Source organism: Ambystoma mexicanum, chromosome 8 (genome assembly GCF_040938575.1).
Source record: "Ambystoma mexicanum isolate Mex_15411 chromosome 8, UKY_AmexF1_1, whole genome shotgun sequence".
Taxonomy (NCBI): domain Eukaryota; kingdom Metazoa; phylum Chordata; class Amphibia; order Caudata; family Ambystomatidae; genus Ambystoma; species Ambystoma mexicanum.
Window position 1 is genome coordinate 438,404,542 of NC_090929.1, and position 21,398 is coordinate 438,425,939.

The window sequence follows — 21,398 nt, forward strand, 5'->3', positions numbered from 1 at the left end:
TGGGCCACGGTCTTTAGCACCCACTGGTCTGTAGTTATCCCCTCCCATGCCTGAAGGAACAATGTTACCCGGCCCCCGACCGGGGAGGTGACCCGAATCTTCGGGTCATTTTGAACCTGAGGCCGGGGAGCCTCTAGGGGTACAGATCAGGCCCCTTCCTTTCCCACGACGCTGATCCCTTTGGGGATACGGGGTGGTGTATTCGCTGGTTCCCTGTGGAGAGTTCCAATTGTTTCCCGAGGAGTATTGTTGTTGAGGGAAGCGTTGGCCACAAAAAAGCCATTTGGACCCAGATCGTCGTCCTGTAGAGTGTCTTTGTGTAATTTGTTCCAGTGTTTTCAGGATGTCATGCTCCTTTTTTGCGGTCTCGAGGGCCTAATCGACCGCCTTCCCAAACAGGTTAGATTCTTCCATGGGTTTATTTATAAGTGATGCTTGCGTCTCTGGCTTGAATCCAGAGTTCCGTAGCCACGCATGTCTCTTCAGGAGTGTGCCCTGAGGCATTGCATCGACCAGCCGTCTCGGCAGAATCCAAAGTGTTTTTAAGTATGTTTTGGTTCACTTGTCTGCCCTCAGTGACTGTGGTCAGAAGACGAGTTCGTAGAGGTTCGGGAACCTCCTGTAGGCCTTCTTGTAATAAGGACCATTGAGCGTCCTCGTAGCTGGCCAATAATGTTGTGTTGTTGGCAATCCGTGTTGAAAACGCTGCGGCGGTCGTGAACCTCTTCCCAAGGGTGTAAAGTCTTTTACCTTCCTTATCAGGGGTTCCTCGCCGGTTGACAGAGGGACCCCTGCCCTTTTTCTTGTAGTAGTCACCACCAAAGAGTCTGAGGTGGAGTGACCTCTGATATACAGAGGGCCCGAGGGAGAAGGACAAAAGAGTTTCTCTATTCTTGGGTTAACACCTCTTGTGAGAGAAGGTGTTGATAAGGAGGGAGCCAGACCTTTCTTAATTGAATTGAGTAGAGGAATAGCCTGGCTGGCCAGCGGCTTTTCTTTGAGGATGTCCTCCACAAAGTCAGCTTCAGGGATCGCTTCATCTGTGGCAATCTTAAAGTGTTCAGCTGCTTTACGCAACATGACGTTAAACGTCAATTGATCATCCACTGGCAAGGGTTGTCTAGTGGGGGTGGTCTGGGGGGGGATCCAAAGATAGAGCATCTGGATCTTGTGGATCTGAAGACTGCCATGGTTGCGGGTCACCCAAATCCGGGGTCTCATCCCAGCCCTCTATGGGATCATGTATTTCTTCAGGATTGGTGAATTGATCCTCATCCTGAGTGTCTGCAGGAATGTCTGCAGGAATGTCTTCTTCAGTTAGGTCATAGTTGTATAAATCCTATTCCAAAGAAGGGTTAAAGAGCCTTGGGAATTTTGCTTTGGGATCCACATGGCTCTCATCCCGTGGCCTTCTTGGTGTGGGTTGTTCTGAATGGGAAACAAACCTGTCCAGCCTTTCCATGCAGTTTTCAGATTTCTCTCTAGTCCAAACCGAAGACCTAGAATGGTCTAGAGGTGGAAAAGGGTCCTGAGCACGCTCTTCCGTCGTAAAACGTCGAGATTGTTGTCTCAACGTCAAAGACAGCCCTTCTTCGACCTCAGAGAACTCCTGCTGAGGGACTGACAGAGGTGGGACGTCCCTGTGCCTCTCTTTCGGTTTATGGATGGGTTCTGGTACTCCCCTTAGGCTATCCTTGGACCTCGGGGGATCCTTGGCCTTTTCCGTAGGCCTCGAACTATCCCTCGACTGCCGTTTCTGAGATTCGGCAGAAACAATCCTTGCTAAGCTGTCGGCGACATCCTCCACAGACGGGAGGCACGTAGCTTCAGCCTGCGATTGTGGGCGAGTCTTATTCGGCGGAGCCGGGGCCTTGTCGTCGGCGGCAGCCTTTTTCGGCTGTGCTGTCTTTGGCAGAACCGGAAACCTATCGTCACCGGACGCCTTCTTGTGATGCGTCTCGACGGAACCTGGTATATATTAGGGGTAGCGCCCTTTGGTTTTGATGGCCCAGTCGCTAGGTGCATATGCGGCTGCGGGGAGGGCTGCCGATCCCAACGGTCGGCTGGTGCCGCCGGAACTTCCGGTGTACCCGTTGGCGCTGAAGTCTTCTTCGACTTGGTCGAAGATTGACTTGGGGTTGTGTGGTTAATGTTGTGTACATGTTCGTCTTTGTCGCCGGGGTGTGACTTCCTCATAGCAGTGCCTAAACCGTGCCTACCGGGGCCGGGGACAGACGATGCGAAACGTGAGCGTTCCGTCGAAAGATCAACAACCTCCAGTTCGGAGGTCTGATCGTCACTCTCGCTGTCGCCACATTCGGTGGCTGCGACAGCGGGAGAAATCTCGGCCTTCGACATACCGTAGGCCACCCACCACTTGACTTTACGCTCCTTTAAGGTCTTAAAACGGAGCAGCTTACAAGCCGTGCATCCTTCTTCCTTGTGATCGAGGGGCAAGCACCGGTTGCACCGTCTGTGCTTATCTTTCCAAGGAAATTTGCCCTTACAAATGGGGCAAAACCTAAATGGAGTCCTCTCCATAGCTGAGGATGGATAGAGTGACGAAGACCAAAAGGGATAGAGGAAGGAAAGGGAAAGGCATTCTCAGATTGTACAGAAATGTCCACCCCAACCGTACTCTCCCTACTGTGTAAGCTGGCGGAAGGCCCGGCCACGTGGTCGGCAGCGACTGGATCACTGTCCGTCGAAGTTCTGAAGGTCTTCAGCAGAGATCTGGAACAGCCGTCGAAATAAGGGACGGATAGGGTGATTCAAAATATTTTATATAACTATTCGACCAAAGATCGAGGGGACGATAAGCAATGTCTTTGACGAGCTCCGCATAAGGCGACCAGTATGCTGGGCGGAAAAAAACAATCTGAGGGACATCGACGCGTGAGGGATCGTGGGTACACTACATGTCACGTAGGGATGGTGTTACAGGCACGCCCATGCCGACGTCCCCTTTTGATTTTCGAAAGACCAGATGCAATACTCCACGGTTACCACTGAATGTTGGACCATATGCACAGCATGTGATTCTAAGCAGATTAACAAACATCAGAATATATGCATTTTAAGGGCTAGGGGGGTTTAGGTGTTATGGGTGTGTGGAGGGGTTGGTGTGGTAGTGGTGAGAAGTGGGGTAGTGTGTGGATACCCCATTTAAAAAAAGAAATTGAAAAAACACGGTAAAATGCAGTAGTTTTGTCAAAATAAATTACCATGTAGTCATTTACTTCAGCAAAACTTCAGCAGTTGTAAAAAATACAAGAAATCCATAAAGAGAGACGTAGTCTCTTGGTATTGATAGTCTCATGGACTGTTCAGTCTCCCCATTAAAATAAGCATAAATAAGGAAAGTACATTAGAAGGATTTACTTACCTCCAAAAATTCAGGTCAGGATTGAAAACAAAGCAAAAGGAAAGGGTGTCCCACAGAAGTCGAATATCTTTCCTAACAGGGGGATAGTCTGGATGGCATTGAGCAAAAGGGAGCTAATATACACAGAGAGTAACCTGCAGAGCCAATGTGTCCGATTTTGTTTGACACCGTTCTGTGGTGTACAGGGAGATTACCCCCTGCCCCCACCCCAATAAAAGGGTATTGATGGTGGAAATCACCTTCACAGGGATTTTGCACCTGGGGTCGAGAAGGGCACTGTTGAGGTGGAGAGACAACCTTTGAGAGCACCCTGTTCTCTTCCTCTAGTTGGACAGTGTGGCTGATGTTTGTCTGAGGACACCTGTCTTCTGCCCAGTGGGCAGAGGAGGTAAAGAGCCAAAGTACACATCCTCTGCTAGTAGGAGCTACAGGTTGCTGCACTGCTAGGCGCAGGGACTTAGCTGCCGCTTTGGAGGACCAGAACCTCGGCTTTAGCCCTGAATATATCATGCCCATCAAACAGCATATCCTGGAGCTTTGCCTCAACGTCCTGGGAGAACCCAGGAGGTCTGCATCCAGGAGTGCCCCCTCATAACTGTTCCTTTTGCAAGCCTTCTTGCTACACAGTCGGCCAGACCGAAACCATACTGAAGCATCTGGCAAGATGCCTCCTTGCCAGCCTGGACCAGGGCCCCAAAGACCTCTCTCACATCCGCAGCTGGCAAATGTTCAGCTGCTCCCAAGATCACCAACCAGAGACCAAAAGAAAATGTGCCCAGGGCACATGAGGCACTAGCCGCCCTCAAGGCCAGACAGCTTGAGGAAAAACTCCCCCAGGCACCCAGCCTCTTGCACTCTGTCATAGGTTAAGGAAGTAAAAAGAGGTCTTTTTAGGGTTGCTATAGCGGCCGTAAACTACCAAACTCTCAGGAGAGGCCTGAGTAGACAGAAAAGCAGAGTATGAAGGTACCGGTATGTGTTTCTTAGAAAGGTGCTGGTCAACTGCAGGGATGGATTCAGACCACTCCCAAATTTCTACACTGGGCCCTCCACTGCCTGGTTTGATGGCAGTAGGGTGTCCCTCCGAGTGCCTTCATTCAAAATATCTGTCAGTTCACACTGAATGTTAGGTCTGGATGGGGCTGACAACCCCAGAGTCTCCACTACCTTGGCCACTTGGCCCTGGAAGGAAGCCTGTGGTTTTCCGAAACTCAGAGTTGGTAAGATGTCAAACTCTGGTGCAGTGGCAAGTCCATTGGTCTCCTGAAAGTTGGAGGTCAGTTCCATTAGGTCCTCAACTTACCCCTATTGAAGCTCCATACAGAAATCCTTAATTTATCTAGGGCACAGACGGTCTAGCCCAAAAGGGCTAGAATCCCCCTCATTGTCAAACATGCCTCCCAACTTTGTCATTAATGCACCCCATAGGGAGTGGAGCGTGCTCTTGAGGAGCTTTGTCGGAGTCATCAAGGAAGGAGCTGAACCCATTTGCTTGATGTCGGCGAATGGAGTGGCTCAGTGCCATGATGGGTCTTCACCCGAGGAAGATGGGATTGAGCCTGTAGGCATGACGGCGGGGTCCCACCCAAGGGCCGTAATGGCTCACCCAAGTATGGCGGGTTTTGATGGCGCTGGGTCCTTGGCAAAGATGTCTAGCATCTTTAGCCAAAATGCCTCCTTTTTCTCCAGGGTGGAAGATTGTTTGGGAATCGTACCAGTGGCACTGTCTCCACCAAGGTGGCCATGGAGCGGTGGCTTCCTTTCATCAAAGATGAAGAGTGGTTCAGAGAGGAGCTGCTGGATGAGGGGGACCTCTTGTGGTGCTTATTTTACTTCTCCTGCTAGGCTGTAGACCAATCTTCTGTCTTCCATTCAACACCCTGGGACCTCAAACGTGTCCTTGTGATGTATTTTCCCTTGTGTAAAAGGGTAAATAGCTTTGTGGCACGCTCCTAGGGGGCCTTTGGATGCATGGACTGACAACATTTCCTTCTGGGGGTCGGGTTCTGTTCCTCCCCCAAACAGTCAAGATATTCCTGTGGGGGTCGGAGACTGACATCAGACAACTGCAGTCAGGGCAGGATTTGAAGTCTGAAGCCTTCACAGGATTTGGAACATCGCAAAGAGAAACTTCGACGATGAAGCATTGTTCCTGAAGCAAGCATAGTGTGTGGGAAAAAGGAACATAGGTCACTGGATGCTGTGCATCTATTTATACTGGTCTAAATGTCACATCAGAAACGGGCGCGTAGGGGCGTCTAGCAAAGTCGACGAGGAGCCGTGTTGCGCCCCCTGGTGGCAGTAAGGTTCCCATAGAGCAGCTGCACTGTAGAGATGGTTATAATAGATTAGTAATCCGTTGGAGGAAGGAATCCGTTATAAGTACATTTTCCTTTCTCAATCTACTGAGAAAGGGAAGCTTGCTTTAATGAAGATTAAAAAAGTATTTTGAACAAAAGTTTCTGCAAACATCCCATGGAATATAAATTTAGCTGTACTCCCTAACAGTTAGTGAATAGTCCATAGGCTGAGGCTATAACTGAACACTCACCTGTTGAGTTCACGGATAGCCCGCAGCCTTCGGATGTAACGTCTACAGCTGGGAAGAATGGCAAGATGATGGGCGTGTAGAGTTAGGAAAAAGCACTCCGTAGGAAATTTTGGTTCTGAGAAGAGTGATGAATCTGGACCTAGGAATTAAAGATATACTGTGTTGGTGCTTAAAAAAACAGAGATGAAGGAAACCAACAGAAACAAATCCTTACTGCATTAAAGTCAGTCTACGTGTCAGAGATCGCTCCCATTAACTCTAATACAATTTTTATGCAGTGATAAAATAAAATGGATATGCAGAAGTTAACCATAGTTATTTGGTATAGAACATCAACCAGTGAGCAGGACCTCTGTATGGAAAACAAGGAGCCTGTATAATATGGTCAACATCATTTACCTGTAACTTGTCCATAGAGTGTTTGGTCCAGAATATTCTAACTCATGGGAAAGTGACCGTCAACATCAACAGATGAGTCACTAGAGGCCAGTATGCCAATCACTTTCCACCTGCAAAACTCTGTTTTAGTAAGAACTCTATACATTAACACTTCACATCTAAAGAAAACCATCTAACAGGATTATTACTTCTATATGTAAGCACTAAAAAACTGGCAAACCAACCCCTGCAGCAGTGCCAAAAACAAATTCAACTTAATTTCCCACCAATACAAAACAGCTATCACCGCTGCCAAAGCCAACGCCTTCAACACACGAATCTCTAATGCCAAATCGCACTCTAAAGAAATCTTTGCCATTTTTAAAGAGCTCACCCCCGCCCAATACACCTGATGAAATAATCAAAGATGAAGCCTGGTGTGCTAGTATCCAAGCTGCCATGATACACAAAATTGACCTTCTCCAAAAGAAAATCAAAGACCATTGCAAAGCATTACCTCAACAGACAGGAACCAAGCCTACCAACTCCACACCCGCCTCGTCTAAGCCCACCATACCGGACTTCTCCTTCAGGGATGTCACTGAACCAGAAGTTATCAACTTTATAAAAAATCTCAAACCCTCCCCTTGTAAAGGCGATATATGCCCACCCAAGCTCATCAAAGACGGCACAGACTGCTTTGCGCCACTCTTTAAGGCCTTCATCAATGCGTCCTTTAAATCAGGCATTATCCCAGCTAGCCTCAAAGAGGCCTGGCTCCGTCCCCTCCTAAAAAAAACTACCCTCGACCCCCTACAACTCAACAACTACAGACCGATAACTACAGTGCCATTCCTCTTGAAATTACTGGACAAAGCCTCACAGTGCCAAATCCAACACTTTCTGGAAACCCACTCCATCCTAGGGACCAGGCAATCAGGCTTCTGGAAAGGACATGGCACCTAAACAGCCCTGGTGGATCTGAAGAGTCAGATCACCCAAATCATGGATAAGGGCAAGCCAGCCCTACTGCTCCTCCTAGATCTCTCAGCCACATTCAATCTGGTTGATCACAAGACCCTCAACTCACACACTCAGCCAATTTCTCTAAATAATCAGCTCTCTGGATCACCTCATTCCTCGAGGGAAGTGCCATAAAAGTCTTCTCGGACACTGCTAACGCCACACCCACTACAATCCATTGCAGGGTCCCTCAAGGATCCTGCACTGCACCCACACTTTACAACTTGTTCACTAAGCCTCTCTTTGACAAACTTGACTCACATGGTATCACATACACGAACTACACGGACGACACACAAGTACTTCTACCTCTCTCAGGATCATACCAGGAAGACGCCAAGGCACTCCACACGATCTACTCCATCATCCAGGCTTGGATGGCAGTTAATGGCCTCTGCCTTAATGGAGACAAGACTGAAATCATGATACTAGGTCAACAGAGAACCCTAGACAAACTGGACAAACTGTACGTGAACTTCTCCATTGACAACTACATCATCCCCGTATCCAGAGCTGTCAAGACACTGGGAGTTTACCTAGACTCCTCATTATCAATGACCAGACAAGTCAGCGCAATCACTTCCTCATCTGCGCATACCACCAAACTTATAAACGCCATCAAGCCATACCTCTCAAAACCTAACTACCTTTCAATAGCCAGAGCAACCATTGGAGCCAAACTGGACTATTGCAATGCCCTCCCAGCAGGCATATCAGCAAAAAACCTAAACAGACTACAAGTCACACAGAACAATGCTCTCCGGGCCGATCTTAGCATCCCAAGCAGAGAGCCTATCTCCCAGGCCAGACACTCAGCCCAATGACTCCCGGTCAAAGAGCGGATCACACTCAAAATCCTAACCCTCAAACACAAATGCCTCTCTCTTTCCGCCCCGTCCTACCTATAAGAGACCATCTCCAAACCCTCCTCCTCACGTCCCACCAGGACGCAATACACCAACTTACTCCATATCCCACGCATCAAAAAAGCCAAAGCCGGTGGCCTAAGCTTCCCCTACATTGCTGCCAAGTCCTGGAACGCTCTACCTGCAGACATTGGAGCGGAGAACTCACTCCCGATTTTTCGTAGGAAACTTAAGACCTCCTTCCTTGCACAATAATATGTGACACTCGCTAATCTATGTAAATATGCTGCACTGTAAATTTGTACAAATGTCATACCTGCTCATGTAAATTATGTATTACTCGTGTATATGCAACTAAGATAGGTCTGTAACAAGCGCCACGATGCCCCCGGGCTGACGTGCACTCTACAAATCCGAATGAATAAATAATATGTTAATCTTTTGTTTTAAATAAAGCTTTAGTTTGCGCTGTGCTTTCCTTAAGGTGGTATGGGTCATGTATCTCTAAAACAGAAACTGCAAAAAACTGTTACAGGGAAGTAATATGCGATTTCTAGGGTCGTCTTTTAGCTTCACATGTTGTGACTAGAATATCAAAAAGTATTATTTAGGGAGATGGGTGTACCTTTAGCACACCTTGAAATAAATTCTCTCTTTATTTATTGAGCATTTGTATGGCGCCTATACAGCAGAAAAGTCTTTCCAGGCACCACAAGACTAAGGGGGGGGCAAGGACAGAGACAGATCAACAACAATAAACGGTCCTACCAGGCCTTGTGACATTCGGACCGTGCAAGTGCAGCAACAGGAAGTCCAAGGAGGAGAGGGAGGGTGGGGGGGGGGGTTAAGGAGGTGCAGGGGGAATGCAGGAGGGTTGGCAGATGCTGGGTAAGTGCTAGGGGGCCTAGGGGCAAGTGCTAGGTGAGATCTGTAGGGCACATACGCGGGGGATGGAGTGAGGGTACGGCAGTGCGAGGATGGGGGTAGGAGGGGGCAGACCCAATGGTCTGATCAGGGAAGGGTGACCAAAGGCAAGTGCAGGGTGCTGAGGCAGACTGGTTGAGGATGTGCCTGGTCCCTCTATGACTCAGAGGGATCAGGCAGCCAGTCGTAACAGCGGGGGGACATTAGCAAGGAAGGGGGAGATGGACAGAGGAGAAGAAGAGGAAGGCCTTGAGGAGCTTCCAGAACTTAAGGAGATCTGACGTCTGAGAGATGCCGGGAGGCCGTTCCAGTGGGAGGCTCCTGCTGAATAAAAATCTACCCCCACCACTCTCTGCTTGGAGAAGCAACTGACCTGCAGAGAGTTTGAGCTAGAGGAACGAAGGACTCTAGCTGGGCAGTATTTAGTGAGAGAATGTTGAAGGTAGGGTGGCCAAAGGCCTGTGAAAGCCTTGTGGATGATGCAGAGGGTCTTGAATTCGATTCTTACATTTATTGGGAGCCAGTAGAGAGCTTTTAGGGGCTGGAGACATGCGGCCCCTGGGCTTGAGGCCAATGATAAGTCTTACAGTTCTATTCTGGATTAGTTGAAGAGGACAAAAGGAGGAAGGAGGCAGATAAATGAAGAGGGTGTTACTGTAGTCCAGCCTGGAGAGGACCAGAACTCTGCAGACATTGAGCTTCCGGGAAAGGTGATGAAAGGGAGAATGCCTCTGAGGAGGAGAAGCTGAGAGTGAGCCTTCTTGGCAAGGTCAGCAATATGAGGTGAGAAGGAGAGAAAGGAGTTGAAGATGAGCCCCAGGTATTTTGCCTCACAAGTGGGTGGGGGAGGGGGCTCAAGATGGTGGGGCAGAGTGGGTGGGAAGGATGGGGGGAGAGGAATATTAATTAGAAGAATCTCGTTTTTACTGGCATTAAGACAGATTATTGGAAGCACACCATGCCTAAATAGCAGTCAAACAATCAGGAATAAGAGAGTACGGAGAGGAGATAGAGGAAGGAAGTTTAAAGGAGGGCCAAGTGTCATTTGCATTACACTGGAAGTGAGGAGAGAAGGCGGAGATCAAGTGGGGCAAGGGAAGCAATGTAAATGTTAAAGAGCCAAAGCGATAGGATAGAGCAGAGGGACACCGCAGGTATATTAAAAACAATGCTCTTTACTTAACCTCTTAAGTGCCAAGGACGAGTATGCTCGTCCTTTTTGCATAGACTTACATGATAGCCTGGTACTTAAGGGGTTAAAGCCCAATCCAAGATTGACCAATACCAATCACATGCTTCAGAAATGTCATAATGTATGTATTTGGACGATTGTACTAATTTATTTATGACTCATATGTATGCATCTCTTCTGTAACTAAGCTTGCCACAAGTAACAGTGCTGCAACGCCCTTGGGCTGTATGTGCGCTATACAAATGTAAAAACAAACAAATAAATAGAGTGAGGTAGAAGAGAGAAAAGGGCCTATTTGAACCTGGGAGGGCCGATTTGAAGGAAAAGAGGTCAGCCAAGCCAGCGCCCAGTCAGTGATACCCAGTGTATCATGGAGATGGTTAAGGAGGGTGGCATGATTGACTGTGAAGAAGGCAGAGGACAGATCAAGGAGGATGATAAAGGCAGAGTTGGAGTCGAGGTTGGAGAGCAAGTCTTTACAGGTGTTCAGGAGAGCAGTTTTCGTGGCCCACCAAAGAGTGAGCCGTGGTTCTAGTATCAATGTAGTAATGGTTTGTGAATGTATAAAGCTGAGCTGCTGCATGAACCAGTCTTGAATTTATTTTGCAGTGGGCCAGGGTCAGAACTAACAAGCCTTGTTAAAGATATTTTGAAGCGTTTCAGGATGAACACCCATGTTACTCCCAAAGGTATAAGGTGAAAGGATAGGGCAGAAATGCCTCAAATTGAGTCCATCTTTTAATGAGTTTAAGGGAAATAAATCTATCTTTAAAATTAACAAAATTGTTAAAAGAACTAACTTTGTTGAAGGGGGATACATGTCCTATAACTGGGATGGGGAAGAGGGCTGAAGAGGAATGCTGTAGCAATAGTCCAGCAATAAAGCCCAACAGCCCACACCGGAAGGAACCTGGGAGGCATAAAAGGCCCACTCAGGTGCAGGCAATTGGAAGGAGCTGGAACTGTGACTGGAATGCGAGCTGTAGCAGTAGTAGCAGAAAGAAGAAGACACAAAGGTGGCAAACTAGGCAGAAGTGGGAGAACAAGAGGGACACCGGAACGTGGAGAGTTCACATTTTACATGCTTGTTCTGAGAGGGTCCTTTTCCCTCTAACTTTGAAGTGCAGTGGAAGGCATGCCGGAGAGCTGTCTTTCCCCATGCAAGCTTGATTGCTCTGGTTGCTGTGCAGCGAACGTGTTGGAGACTGAGGCGAGGAGCAGATGTCAAGTCGCGAGTCTCCGGAGCGAGAGGGGCTCCATAAACGTGTGGCCCGAACCGGAGACACCTTCCGAGAGGAAGGGTGTGGGTCCCTAAGAAGCCAGAAGCAGTGGGTGATATGGAAGAAGTCGGGGAAGTGGTGTGATCCACGAAGCAAGCGTTAAAGAAGCCGGTGAGTGAAGCCTGGCGTCCTAATACCTTGCACAAGCATTGCCGGCAACAGTATACAGATCCCTATTCACTTGCGTATGATTTAAAGCAAGCTGAAGTTGTTCATTGAGGTTATAATACATGAACAATGGAAAAGTAGCGCTTGCATATATGAATAAGGTCCTTTTACTCACGTGAAGAGCAAACACTTATTAAACCCATTGTTAAACCCTTAACAGGCCAGATCTACTTGATGGAGTGGTCACGTTTCACTAAGAACGTTGCGAAGGCCATTACCGAATACCTAACCTTGATAAACATTTATTGAAGTCTTTTACTTGTAAAAAATATATCAAAGAGCGGTTGTGTGTGCCCAACTGTGATTTCCAAAAGAAGACAGAACTTTATCCTTTACTTCACACGGGAATACAATTCAATACAAAGTCTTTAACCTTTGGAAACTACTTTATGAAATGGTCACGTGTGACAAATTGTGATTCCTAAAGAAAGACTGAACTCTATTCTTTACTTTAATGTGGCACACCTTTTCATCTATAAAACGTTAAAGTGTATCTACTATTGGAGAAGAGAACAAGCATTGCTCAAGCCAACATCCTACCTATATTAAAAGTGAAACTAGCCTTTCTCAGAGTTGAAAAGCAATCTGTTACTGTGAAGTTAATAACAGTTCAGCTAGCCTAAGATACATGTGTGCAAACATTACCTGAATCTAACAGAGTGGCACCAAGGCTTCTGGGTCATTACTTGAGCTGAGGAAGTTGGGGAAAGGATATTGGCTGCTTGTAAAAACTATTTTGAAGTTGACACAACCTGTAGTGCCAGAGACTGTGGAAGACAGAGAGAAGTGAGTCTTAAAGCCAAACCAGGCTGTTATTGTGGCAGATAGACAAGAGAGGCAAATAAGCTGCCCCCTTTGAAGAGAGATATTCAGAGGAAGAGGGCCTTGCCTACTTGAAGGTGTTAAAGTACTTTTAAGTGTATCTTGTTAAAGACTGTCTAGAAGTACAAATCACAGAAGCTGTGGAAGTAATCCAAAGCACTCAAGCTGTGGTGGTATATCTGGTTGTCAGTAGATGCAGCATTAAAGTAGCCTAGACAAAGTACAATACTGTGAGAGAAAGGTAACTGTTCTCATAGTGAATTAAGTAGAAGTGAAGCTGTTGAAGTGGAAGCAGCAGCACTGAGAAGCCATCCTGACAAATATAGCACTGTATATTGTATATTATACCATTGTGAAGTCTAAAACTGTAACTAAGGAAATACTAACTGTTAACTAAGAACTGTGTATCACTGGCAGTTGTGGATATTGCATTTCTTTTTAACTGTGGCAAGTCTTCTTGAAGAGGTGACAAATCATTGTGGTTGGGATTACCATTGGTGCTATTTGGTGGAAGTGGAAAGTTGCTATTTCACCAAGGAGAAGAGATTTTCTACCATTGCAACTTTGGTTAACAAACCATACTTTGACTCTAAAACATCAAGAACTGATTGGAGACATTTATTATTTTGGTTGAACATTAGCTGGATTGATCGTGAATCCTGGGGAAGGGAATGCAAACTGAATGTTGTTTATGTTATATTGTATTGCCATACATTTTCTTTGTGGTATGTGTTGCTTAGTGTGAGGGCCAGATATCTCTTGTTAAGAGTGTGCTCCCTTAGCTTTAGTTATGCCGGGAAATCATCAGCAGAGTAGGTATAGTGCAGCATTTTATTACATTTATTTTGAGAATAAAATGGCATGTTTTGAATAAATTCTCAAACAGTTGTCCGCCTCGCATTACTAACACCCCTCACAAATGTTTAAATGGAATGGAGGATAATCCTGGGTGCATTCTGCTTTATGAACCACCAGAAAAGGCATGTCCACTAACAAGGCTGGCAATTCATTTATCCTCTGTATTGGAGTGACTTGTACTACCAACTCTAGTATAACAAATACATGTTTTAAAGCTCATTTGAGCATTGGTTGAGTGGGTGGAAGCAGGAATCTGTCTAAGACATAATATTCAGACTCCATTTAGGCACAATCATAGTTGGAGATGGGTTTATTCTTTTATTCCCATCCATACATTCTCTAACAACCAGAATTTTACACCATACCAAATTGTGTTGTGAGGTGATGTATGCTACCAATCATGTTGTGTACCATAAGGTAATTATTTTATGATAAATCCTGGTCTGATGAGGACATCACACTGCCAGTGTTCGGTCAGAAATTTCTTTTTAGTTTTCTTTTGATTCCCCGTGGTCCCCTGCTTGCTTTTTGGTGCCCCAGCATATTTTTGAGACAGTGAAGTCTTTCGCAAAGGGTTATTGAAAACTACAACTGACTTTTAATCTGCTGCCTTGATAGCCCATAAGACTGCCAGGACAGGGGTACTTTCATGGTGCCCCATTTTGACCCCAATTGAATTGTTTTACTTAGAACGTTTCTCAGGTTACAGGCCGGTGGCAGCAGTGTACATTTTATTTAGTTGAACCATGATTTAGCTTTTTTACAGTACTGGCCAGCACTTAGAGCTCACAAAGACTCCTTTGTGTGACTGGGTTCTAATTTAGGCTGGATAAGTTTCTGTCTTAAGTGGTTTTTCAGAGCCACTACTGGTGTACGATTCTCAGACACCAACCCTAATAAGCCTGCAAAGGTTGATCACAAAAGCCTAAACAACTCTTGCTTGGTGACAAAGCCGAGTGTAAAGACTGGAGGGGAGTATCTGTACTTCTGCCCCTGATATGGTATGGTAGAGGCACAGAACAACCCCAGCAAGGCTCTCAATTTGGTAGCACTGGACCAGCAGCCAGGCTTAAGCTTTCAGGAGGGGATGCTTAAGTACAGTGTTTCCCCAAAGCACACACAAAGGAATATCCACATACTATGTTAGGTGATAACACAGCTTCTTTATATAAAATAGGGTTTCAACCTCGAATGAATATACATATAAATAATAACACTTTGTACATGGAATACTTATTCAGAGCATGCTAAATATATTTACTATCTGTTACCACACACTACTTAAATTCAATAAGAACTGCAGAAAATGCAGACAGTTTTAAATTGCAGGTGAATTCTTAAATAAGATGTAACCAGCATAGAATAAGAAAGAAAGGCAGGATAGTTCTGAACAGTGGTAGAATGCTTTCTTTGGACTAGACAAGTAATTCTGAATGAGGATCTCCCCCCCCCCACCTGGGCAACTTGTAATGGAAAAGTTAGGGAGTAATTTATGTTGTCTTTTACAGCCCAGTCCAATATTGATAAACAACCTTGTGCTTTCTTTTAAAAGGTTCTACCACCCCAAAGTACCTGAGGCGCCACAGGAGAACAGGATCCAAGATGAATCTGCAACCCCTACACGACTCCTGAGGCTAGAAGATGCTCTTCCTTGACACAGTACCTTTGGTGCCTTGGCAGGCGAAGAGGCAGAGTTTCTCGGCTTTACTCGACAATCCCCTCTGAGGATGGACCCCCTTTGGAAAAAGAAGCCACTGGGATGCTGAGTCCAAGAATAAAAAGAAACCAAATCTTTCGGAATGGCAGCAGTTTGGCTCTTTGCGGTGCTCTCCTTTTGTCGATAATTTCATCCGACTGTAGAAGTCCTGTAAAGAAGAAACTTGCAGTGGTCTCCTTAAAGGCTTAGTGGATGAAGATAAGACCCCTGGCACCCTTTGATGACATCTTGCGGTGACAGGTGCATAGGCCACTTTTGGTGTCGGGTTTTGGAATATAATGGTTTTCCGACTTTCGGTTGTACGGTGCTGCAGTCACAGCACAGACCTCTGGGCGGCTTCTGGCGACTTGGACTCGACCACTGGAGTGGACCTTGGATCCTCACCAAGTCTGGACCATCGTGACGACCTCGATAGCTTCTGGTGGCGGGAAACCCACCGGCAGACCTTCCACGGCACCCAACGACTCTGGGCTCTCTCCGGCGGGAGAAAGTGGTCAGTGGTGACTGCACGGATGTCCTTTCAAATGTTCTTCGGCAGTTTGGAACTTTCGCTGCTCCGGGTGTCCAGCAGCACTATGCCAGGGTACCCACTCTTCTAGGCGGTAGACAGCAACGCCTTCCAGCGGTCACAAATGCACCTCCGGACCCTGGGTGACACCAGTGGACTGCTCTGGCTCGAGATGTCCGGCACTCCTCCTTTGGACTTCGAAGACCCCTTCTGCGGATGGCAGGCACACAGCACTGGCTTCTAGGATACTTCGATTAAGAGTAGCAGTTTTGCATGATGGTCCCTCTCTAGCTCTGGGAGAGGTCTCCTTTGCAGGTCCTCTTTGGATCAGTCCTTGGGAGACACAGCAGCTTTCAGATTGGTGAAGAAATGCAGCAGCAGACTTCTCTTCCAGCAGGGCTTCAAAAGATCAGCTTCTTCCTGCTAAGCTTCGACTTCAGCTACTGAACAAATTTGTAAGTGAGAGGTCCCCAGATATACACATCTGTCCCTCATTCATTCTCTCTGAGCCAGGCTCAGTCAGCCAAACACATAGTAGGGCATTCATGCAGGCAGGCAGGCAGCCAATCAGGCTCACAGGCATTCAGGCCATTCACTCAAGCCAGACAGCCATAACAAAGGGATGTGGTTTGGGGCAAGTACCCAGCCTTTCAGCATGCTACACTGCATTCATGTCAGTTTCAGGCAGGGCTGTCTCATTCAGAAACCAGACACCCACAACCGAGAATGTGAGTTCACTTCAGACTCCATTTACACAAGTCCCACCCCTACGGTGTACCCACAAGACACAACACCTGGAAGGCTCCAGTAGTCCGTCTGACAGGAGGCAGCCGCAAAGCCATATAAAAAGAAAGGCTGAGGCACATTGGAAAAGTACATCGTCACCAGTCAACAAAAAATGAACTCACTATTGCCTCCTCTATTTATAAAGACGCTCTCCTGGATGCCAAAAAAGATGCGTACAATAATCGTATACTGCTTGCACAATCCAACACAAAGGAACTCTTTAAAATCCTCAAGGAATTAGAGTCGCCTGTAGCCCCTCTGGACACCTGTACCCCAGATACTGCCTGGTGTACCAACATCCAAAAGGCACTCCTAGACAAAATCTCTACGCTGCAGGCTAAAATTAAAGCCAAAAGAAGTAACATCTCAGACCTTCCAACTTACTCCCCATCTCACAACCTCCCCACGCCTAAACACGCCTTCAAACCTTTCAGCTTCACGCCTCTTGCCATTTGGGAAGTTGAAAATATTAAGAAGCTCAAACCTTCAAATTGTCAAGATGACGCATGCCCTGCTCCCATCATTGAGGAGGCAGCGCTTGATCTTGCTCCCTTCATCACAACCTTCATAAATGCCTCATTTAAATCTGGTATTGTCCCGGATAACCACAAGGACGCGTGGATCATCCCACTAATCAAAAAATCTACACTTGACCTGAATAACCGAGCTAACTACAGGCCTAGCACCACGGTGCCTTACCTTCTAAAAATTCTGGACAGGTCAGCCTACCTACAAATCCAGGATTACCTCGAAACAAACAAACTATTGGGCCTAAAACAATCAGGATTCCGCCCTAGACACGGGACGCAGACCGCCCTGATGGACTTAAAAACACAAATTGAGGATCTCAAAGACAAAGGCAAGATGGCACTTCTACTTCTCCTTGATCTTTCAGCTGCTTTTGATCTGGTAGATCATCACATCCTCTGTCAACACCACAAAGCGGCTGCCCATTTCTCTGATGCAGCCACATCGTGGATCAGCTCTTTCCTGCCTAAAAGAACCATGAGGGTTTTTTCACCTTCTGCCGCTGCCGAAACGGCCCCAGTCCCGTGTGGAGTCCCACAAAGATTGTGTGTATCCCCCACATTGTACAATGTGTTTACTAAGTCGCTCTTTGACATACTTGACTATCTGGGTGTCTCATACACCAACTATGCTGAAGACACCCAGATTCTCATCCCCATCACAGGCGACTATGTAACTGACTCCAAAGCTCTTCATGTAGTCTACTCAGTCATCCAGGCTTGGATGGCTCATCATGGGCTATGCCTTATTGATGAAAAAACGGAGCTTCTTGTCCTCGGCTCGCACATTAAACTCACTAAACTTGACGCAGCCTACAAATCCTTTACCATTGACAGGAACATTATCAAAGTGTCCAATGTTACTAAAACACTTGGCATTTACTTAGATTCAACACTCTCTCTGACTAGACAAACAAACGCCGTTGTATCAGCGTCGGCCTACACATGCAAACTCATTACAGCCTGCAGACCCGTCTTGATGACTGATAACTGCATTATCCTCGCTAGAACCCTCATTATGTCTAAAATTGACTACTGTAGCGCCCTAAATCTAGGGACCAGCCAAAGAAACTTGGATAAGTTACAGGTTACACAGAACAATGCCATTAGGGTGGCTCTAAATCTCCCAAGGAGATTACATATCTCTGACACAAGACGCAATTTACACTGGCTCCCTGTCGCCCACCGTATCTCGCTCAAAACACTTGCGTTAACTCACAAGGTCCAGAACAACTCGGCACCTGCATACTTGACCAACCGCTTCATGCAACATACAGCTACTAGGCCCTTGAGGTCCACGCACAGACACACACTCATTATACCCAGCTTCAAGCTCCAGCCAGCCAGAGGATCTAATTTCCCAGGCCTCGCTGCTAAATTATGGAACACCATACCCACCACACTCAGAACAGAACCTTCTTTCCATTAATTTAAGAATAAATCTAAATCATGGCTCCATGAGCTAGATGCATCTGCCGCGACATCATAACCACACTGCCCTCACAGTAATCACGTTTAACGTTGTTTTTCTCATCCTGCTTTACATACCGTACCCTATTTTAAATAGTAACCACTGTTACCTGTACTTACCTTATATGTTTGTATCAACACTTTCATTGTATGCTGCCTTGACTGTATGTAACCACTTTCTTCGTTATGCGCCCAGATGTCCCAGTGCAAGGTGCGCAATATAAATAAAATAAATACAAATACAAATATGGTATTTCCACCCAACAGCCAGTCAGGGGGAAAGGGAACAACAGAGACATATATGGTGTTTCCACCCAACAGCCATTCAGGAGGAAGGGACAGAGTCAGGGATTCACAGGATTTCGGGAAACAAGGTAAAAGACAATAGAAACCCTTAAAATACATAGATCTTTGTATCTGGGGGAGGAAGTAGGACTTAATTGGCTTTTCACAATAATTGCAGAATAACCTATAGACTTTGTCCAGTTATTTCCTATGGGTTTCTTTTACAACACTATAATGCCTGCAGGTAACCCTGTGAAGTACTTACCTGAACTGTGACATTTTTCTAGGGTACTCTCTGGGCTCCTGGAGTTCTCCACCAAACCAAGGATTTGAATAGACTCCCCCTGATTAATTAGGGTTTTTTTAAGATCTATGTATTGCACTCCTGCCTCAGAATTTATAGTAAGTGTCTATGTGTATTGTTACTAGTTTCCTCCTTTTAGTGCAAATGCCCATATGAGCCTAGGACTGTTTAATAAAAATATATCCTGGACTTTGGTAGTCCTCCTAGCAGTGTTTTACATTGTGTTCCCCTGTTCACTCCCTCTGTGTTTTCACTGTGTAGTTTGTGTATTAGGTGTAATACTTAGCTAGAGTGTCGTAGTAAACAGGTGACTGACTTTTGTGTGGCTCCTTGGATTCTTACATTATTGGTATTACTGTAGGATTTATTGTCTGGGTGTCTACTTGCCTCTAAAAGTCTATAGTGTCTGCCACAATGTATGGGGTTTGCATTTTAGGGTAAAGAGTGAGTTGGGCTGTAACTGTCCATTTATTGATTTGATATCTACACTATGTTCTGCTGTGTGTTTTTCTCCCAACTACTTATTTTTCCTTACATAGACATTTTATGTATGACCTTGTACTAAAGGTTTATCTTTTTCATTATACAAGTGTGGTGTATTCTTTTGTAGTGACTATTGGGAATAATTCTACCTCCCTGCAAGCCTTCCTCCATCCTGAAAGTAAGCCCGACTGCCCTGCTATGCTTACAATTGGAGAGTCCGAGCTGTCATTTTTGTTGACACACTTTTCTACCATTAGGTTGTGACACACCCCTCACACCCCTCATCAGAGTCCTTTTCCACAAGAAGCGTAGTTGCCTGGCCAGGAACTGGTATAGAACAATTCAAACCACTATAGAGAGTGACATTTTGGGCTCACAAAGAGCCCATGTGTGCATATCTGCCATTTTAAGCCTGCCTCATGGTCTCCCTGAACAAAGGAAGCCCCTAAAACAAAATGGCCAAGATTAGGATTTTTAAAAAAACAAATGCAAATGAGTACCCCAATGGCTGTTATAAAGGTACATTGGGCTACTAATGTGCACCCCTGGTGAACTCAAAACTAAATATTAGCTGCCGTCAGCCTACTCCCTAAAACAAATGTAGGGTGATATATTCACCCTACGCACAACGGGGGGGTGCTTATAAAGCACTCTTAGGCTTGGGAGCTTTGTGGTCGACCCAGGACCGCATGCTCTAAAGGAGTAAAAAAAGGGAGATCTTCAGAGAGGCAAGAAGACAGGTTGCAATGGGAGCCACCACAATCAGGCAGCAACAGGCAATCTCTTATGGGCGAACAAAGGAGCAGGCTCTGCACGGCTTCCGTTGGGACTAAAAGGCTGAAAATACAGGAGCAGGTGTCCTATAGCACAATTTGAAGATCCTGCAAGTTTGAGGATGCACTTGTACCGGTGATGGGTGCAGCAAGGTAGCCCAGGAAAGAGCTGCTCCTTCCAACGGGTGGTCCAAGGACACTTCTGAAAGCTCAGCAGGCACAGATCCTCGAGCACGGGTCAAGACTGGTTATTTTCAGAAGTCCAGGGGTCCAAGGACTGACTAGGGCCTTCTTGAGATCAGGAATTCATAAAGACTACACTGGAGTTGGTGATGGTTAGCTGTGATGGTTAGCTGCAACGGTTGTCCCCAGGTCGTCAGCAAGCTGCACTTGTTCCTAGGGTCTTGGCTACAACATTGATCTTTCAAATGGCTGCAAGAGACCATCTTTTGTCCAGGATCTGGACTGGAAATGTCCCCAGGTCTAGCAATGGTAAGGATCTGCACCATTAAAACTGGCAGTGACTATCCAATCATGGATAGCCACTGGCCACACAAACTGCCCAGCAACAGACACTCTGGGGGACGGATCTGGACTGAGACCAAACAATCCCAGCCCCCACATCCGGCAAAACACACAGAGACTGCCAAAGAGCATTCCATATATGGCAATTTCTGGCCTGAGAGGGCAGGGAGAAGTTCAAATGACAAAATTGCCAAAGGGAAGGCAAACATCTATTAGCACAAATATTTTAGAGGGCTAGGCACTCCTACTAGCCATTTGCAGTAATTGCAAAAGTTCAAAACAAGGTAGGAAAATATCTGCTACCACAAGACCATCCTGCGGACACAGCATTTATAACCACAAAGCTACAAAAGAGAAAGTTATAAAGATACCAAGTATATTAACTGCACTTCACATTTAGGTGAAGTGTGCAGCTTTAAACAATACAAGGAATTCACTAAAGGAGACAATCTCCCGGTACTGATTGTCTTATGGACTGATCCGTTTCCCCATAAATAGGAGCACAAAGCAAGTGACAAAGCAGAAGGCTTTACTTACCCTGCACAAAGTCAGGTCAGAAGTCAAAACTAGAAA

General features: G+C 46.2%; 1 protein-coding gene across 2 annotated transcripts in view; it reads right to left on the minus strand.

Moving 5' to 3' along the window:
* Positions 1-21,398, minus strand: part of UBE4B (ubiquitination factor E4B) — a 2,401,822-nt gene that overhangs the window by 1,176,222 nt on the left and 1,204,202 nt on the right. For both annotated transcript variants that reach the window (XM_069609995.1, XM_069609996.1), the window contains one exon: positions 5,937-6,075. In XM_069609995.1, coding sequence (XP_069466096.1) covers positions 5,937-6,075 — 139 coding nt within the window. The remainder of the gene's footprint in view (positions 1-5,936; positions 6,076-21,398) is intronic.